General features: G+C 38.9%; 1 protein-coding gene across 1 annotated transcript in view; it reads left to right on the forward strand.

Moving 5' to 3' along the window:
* cir1 (corepressor interacting with RBPJ, CIR1) overlaps window positions 1-5,525 on the forward strand; it is a 56,139-nt gene extending 50,614 nt beyond the window's left edge. The window contains exon 10 of the mRNA XM_072579195.1: window positions 4,622-5,525. Coding sequence (XP_072435296.1) covers window positions 4,622-5,309 — 688 coding nt within the window. The 3' untranslated portion in view covers window positions 5,310-5,525. The remainder of the gene's footprint in view (window positions 1-4,621) is intronic.
* Window positions 5,526-6,000: the final 475 nt, after the last annotated feature.

Raw genomic sequence — 6,000 nt, forward strand, 5'->3', positions numbered from 1 at the left:
AGGAAAAGGTCATCAAAGAGATTCTTGCAAGTAATTCTTTCAATGCTGGCTTCTATAATAAAAGATAGTTGTCTTTATGAGAATGAGCTAAACTAAGGTCTGAAGATACATTTAATTATCTACACTATTACCTAAGCCAATCAGAACATAATGAACCAGAGGCTTCACAGAGGAAATTAGCCAGATCTTTCAGATTTGCACTCATTGTGTTTAGCCCTTTAACAACTAGCTTGACTGCATTGTTGCAGGTTTGGACTGGTTTCTTTGCTGGTTATTCATTGTAACATTTCTGATCCTACAGAATGTACACTGAATGAAGGTGCGTGCGTGTGTTTTGAAAGAGGGAATGAAAATTATCTAGTTTAATGCATTCTTAGCAGAAATTTAGTGGCTATAAGTCAGAATTAGCAAGTAATAAAGCAAAGAAAAAAAACTAATTTTTAGAATTTGTTTATACTTCAGTAGTAGGGCAGTAACTGATGCTGAACCAATTATTTGGACTGCATATGTATTGTAGTATTCCTGGTTTCATACCATCCTGGAGGAGTTCACAGTTGTGCTGTATTGGAAGGTTATGTTGCACAAGCAAAGGAATGTTGATGTTTAGTTTCAAACCTAGCACAAAGGAAGATAATTTTAATTGTGGAAGTCAATCATCTGAGTTCCTGGATATAACTGCAAGAGTTCTTCAAGATAGTACCCTAGACTCGACCATTTTCAGCTGTGCCTTTGGTGATCAAAGAGTTGGTCAAAGTGTTGAATGCCTGGACCAAGTAATTTCTCTCCTGCCTCCCCAGTGGCTGTCCACTCTCTACAAGGTACAAGTCAAGAAAATAATGAAATATTTTCCACTCACCTGAATGAATACAACACTAACAACACTCAAGAGGCTCCACACTATCCAGGGACAAGCAAACCTTTGGTTCACATTATATTCACCACTTTCAGCATTCACTTCCTCAAACACAGTGAGGAAGTGAATCCACTGTGTACCATATACAGAAACCCACCACTGGCTGCACATTCTGTTCCTAGCCATATAACATCCTGACTTGGAACCATATTGCTGTGCCTTCACTGCCACGGAGTCAAAATTCTGAAACTCCCTTCTGAACAGTACTGTGGGTGTACTTACACCACAAGTGCTGCAGCCATTCGAGAAGGGCAATTAGGAATGTATAATAAATGCTTGACTATCTTGCCATGCTTGCATCCCATGAGTGCATTTTCAAAAAAAAATCTCAAAGATGTTAGCATCTTAGAAGACTTGACAGGGTAAATGCAGCAAGATAGATTCATCTTGCAGGCAAGTCTAGAACCAGAGGACATAATCTCCTTGTAAGACGCTGTCCATTTAAGGCTGAGAGAGGAGGATTTTTTTTCTCTGAGGATAATGGATCTGTGGAATCTTTTATCATCGAGGGCTGTTGAAGTTGAGTTGTTAAGTTCAAAGCTGCTATTGATAAATGTATAATCAGTAAGGAAATCAAGGATTGTGGATATAAGGCAGCAAAATGGAGTTGACAAGATCATGACGATCAGCTAATCATTGAATGGCAAACCCAACTCGATGGACTGATGGCCTGCTTCTGCTTCAACATCTTGTGGTCGAGCGCAACATTAAGAAAGGAATTGTTCAGAAATATACATTTCAGAACTTAATTACCTAGAATAAAGAAAAAGGGAAACAGAAGAGCAAAGGACCATCCACAAGGAAAACCATCATTACATTGAATCACTATAGGGCTTGGCTTGTCCATCAGACATTTTGTGCAAGGTGCACATAAAATGGCAAAGAAGGCAGCAATAAGGAGGTAGACATAAGACACAGTTTGGTACCATGAAAAAATTGATTCTTCAAGTATAATGCCAATGTGGTGAATGCACAAATGGCAGTTCCATCAATCGTAGGGGGGGGAGAGAGAGAGAGAGAGAGAGAGAAGCCCTTGCAGGTTTGACTGAAAGATCTTAAAAGTCCATTGTCTCTTGGTAACCAAAAGAGTGAATATCAGTGCTAGATCAGAGTTTTAAAGGTAGGATGTCAAGGATCTAAGTGAAAGAGTGATGAGGATAAATTTTCTCAAAGGAATTGAGCCCCAACATTTCAAGTGTAATAATCCTTTGTTGTTCCTGATGCCAAATAGTGTAGGGAATAAAACAGAGGCATCACAGAGAGACTTGCGAACAGATAGATCTGTTTTATATTTCAGCGCAAAAAAATTCTGTTAAAGCAGTTCGTATCTGATCTGAAATTGTACACAAGATCTTTTTTAAAATGCCCATTCTTTGCCTTAGCGTCTCCTATTAAATCTAACATTAGCAACCATGCCAAAGCGACATTACATTATCAATACCAAACTTCTTTACCTCTGCACCTCACTCTCACTTTTTAAATGTTCTACATTAAAATCCATCTGTTCAGCCACAGAGCCATAGAAACATGGTGAGTAGTTAGCTACCTTCCTGAACTGCTGCAGTTAATGTGCTGTAGGTAGACCCAGAATGCTGTTAGGGAGAGAATTCCAGTATTTTAACCCAGCAACAGTGAAGAAACAGCAATATGTTTCAAAGTTAGGATGGTGAATGGCTTGGAGGAGAATTTGCAGATGGTGTTCCTATGTATCTCTTGCCCTTGTTCTTCCAGATGGATGTGGATGTGGGTTTGGAAAGAAGACTTAATGGTTTTCATGAATTTCTACAATGCATCTTGTAGATAGTACTTGCTGCTACTGCTGCATATAGATGGTGGAGGGAGTGGATGCTTGTGAGTGTGGTACCAATCAAATGGGCTGCTTTGTCCTGAATGGTGTCAACCTTTGAGTGTTGTTAGAAGCTGCAGTCATCCAGGAAGTAGGGAGAAGTCTATCACCATTCTGAATTGTGTCTTGTTGACGATGGAGAGACTTTTGAAGTCTCTTTTCTAGTTATAAATATATCATTGGTATATTTGTGGTCCACAAACACTAAATCTACTTCCACTGCGAGTCCTTCTTGAGCTAGAGGGTATGTCCTGAACCTTAGCACTGGCCAGGTGCATGGTCATCTGAACTCACTCTCAGCTGCAGAGATGTGTGTTTAACCCCCTGACTCCTCCCACCATTGCATTCTTCCAAATGCGCCCTGCCGGAGCGACTTCCTGCACCATGTCAATTTCTCTATCACTGTGCAGCCCCATAGAACACAGGTAGCAAGAACCTTTTTAGACATTTGCAAAGGCTCTTCTAAGGCAGGATTGCAATACCTACTTCATTCACAATATTACCCATTTGTCTCTGGCTACTGACCAAATCAGAAGAATGTTTCTTAAGAGGTGTGACTGCCACCTGGGGAAAAAAGTGTTAAGGTAACACTTCCCCCCCCCCCCCCCCCCCCCCCCCCCCCACCCACCCCCAACCCGACATATCTCCTCTGTCTGCAGGCAATTTTTGTAGATTTGTTTGCTTAGGATCACTCTGGCATCCAGGAACACCCATATCCTGCAATCACAAAACATTACCTTTTCTGCCATATTTATGTCAATTTATTATTTTTAGATCATAATTAACAAACTCTACAATTCCCAAAAAGTGTTATTACTCCTAGTAAACTTTCTGAATAAATCTTAAAATTACAAATAAAATACTTATGTTATGAAGCAAATTATTCACCTACCAATCAGTTAATTGATCATCTATGGTTCTGCTTGCTTTTTCCTTTCCAAACAAAGTTGATCCACAGAACCAAGTTCTGATGGAGTGACAGTGCACTCAAAGAAACTATTCCCGTCTCTGCAATTGCTGCCAGAGTTGCTGAGATTCTTCAGCACTTTATGTTTTTAATTCAATTAATAGAAGTCTAGTTTCCGTGATGGTGGCCATGAAACTATCATTCTGTAATGTAAACAAAACTGGTTTGCTAATTCTCTAAGAAAAGAAACCTGTTATCCTGACCCGCTTTGACCTCCAGCATACTCTCATCAACATGATTAGATTCCCTAGAATGTGGAAACAGGTTCAATAAGTCCACACCAACCCTCCGAAGAGTAACCCACCCAGACTCATTCCCCTAACTAATGCACCTATCACTATGGGTAGCTTAGCATGGCCAATTCACCTGACTGGCACATCTTTGGATTGTGGGAGGAAACTGGAGCACCTGGAGGAAACCCATGCCGACACAGGGAGAATGTGCAAACTCCGCACAGACAGTTGCCCGAGGCGGGAATCGAACCTGGGATCCTGGCGCTGTTAGGCAGCAGTGCTAACCACTGAGCCACGATGCCACCCCAGTGACTCTTAATTATCATCTAAAATGGCCCAGCAAACTACTCGATTGAAGATCAATTGGAGATGGGAAACCTTGCCAATGATGCCCACATTCCATCAGAGTTTAAATAATATGTAGTTTCTTTATATTTTGAAATGTAGAATTTTGATTAGGAAGATAATTTTGTGTCGTATGAAATTGCCTGATGGCAAGAATGTGCTTAAGTCTCTCTTTGGATACACTGTATAGTTTGGTTATCTTTTTTGATTTCTTAGTGTGTCCAAAAATAAGATGCTTTTGAGAAAACACCTCAAATTATAATTTTTCATGGGTGATTTTGATAACAATGTGCTAATCTAAAATCTCTTTTGCAAAGGAAACTTGATCACCTCGAGAGAAAGAAAAAGCGAGAAAAAAAGAGAAAGCAAAAAAAGAAAAGAAAAAGTAAACATAAAAAAAAAGAAAGTAGATCCCCCACTATCAGCTTTGCTCGTGAAAGTGGTTCAGAAATGGAGAAGAGAAAAGAGATGCACAGCAAAGATAAATATTTGAAGAGGAAGAGGCACCTATCATCGGACAGTGAAAGCAGTTCTGAAGAAAAGATGATTTGCAATCAAAAACTCAGCAAAACACACTCAAGCAATTATTTTGAGACTGAAGAGAAGATTACAGATAGTAAAAGAAATCATAGTAGAAGCAGAAATAAAGGCGACATAAGCTATTCCAGCAGCCGGGACAGGGAACGATCTGATCGGAGCAGAAGCAATAGCAGAGATTCACATGAAAGAAGAAAAAGTAAGGACAAACACCATACTGGACGCAGTGGAGAAAAGTATACTGATGGAAGACATGTGGGCAAAAGTAAGGGTGAGGAGAAAGATTGGATGAACAGGACAAATAACAAGGACCAGACTAGAACGTTCAGGGTAAACCAACAGATACAAAGTAGAGAGAGTGGTCGTTGGGAAAGCTATCATAAGGAAAGGAGTAACAGGGATGAACACTGCATAAGAACCAGCAACAAAAAGGATAAGAACGAAAGAGACGGATATGTAAGAGAATGAGGATAGAATTGAAGGCTTTGAAGTGAATAGACAGAACAGCCTAAGGACTTGTATTACACCTGGTAATATTTGAGACATGCTGTAAAGGGTTTTGTCTAGTTTATAGCACATTTTCTAATTGTTTAAAACTTTACATAGTTATTATAATAGTTTGAGACTTATGTATTATTCTGTATTTTTGACTACTTAATAAAGTCCGAAACAGTAGACAAATGATATATCTGTAAACACTTTATTTTCTCCTCTCTAAGCTTATAGAATAGCTTCCTTTTAAATTAGGTTCTATATGTAATCATACTTCATTTGTAAATTTCCTTCAAATTTCCACTATTTGTAATCCACAACTCTCAAAGCAACAGAAATATTATAATTATTTAGGAGTTACACTACAGAAACAAACTAGTTAGCTCCATCAGGGCAGTGTTTCTTGCAACCACCAATATGACCCATCGTTAAATATTAGCACAGTCCATGATTCAGTTGCTGTCTTAATTAGTGCATTCTATAGCCCCAAACCAATATACACTTATTTTGAAAGTTTGCTCTCTCTATATTGAAGTTTCATTACACCAAAAACAATCTGCTCTTATCTATCTGATCAAATCACTTCATAACTTTAAATAAATTCAAAACTACCTGTTCTTTGAACTCAATCTATGTTTTACTGTAGCAGGTTTAAGAAAAAATATCA

Source organism: Chiloscyllium punctatum, chromosome 10 (genome assembly GCF_047496795.1).
Source record: "Chiloscyllium punctatum isolate Juve2018m chromosome 10, sChiPun1.3, whole genome shotgun sequence".
NCBI lineage: Eukaryota > Metazoa > Chordata > Chondrichthyes > Orectolobiformes > Hemiscylliidae > Chiloscyllium > Chiloscyllium punctatum.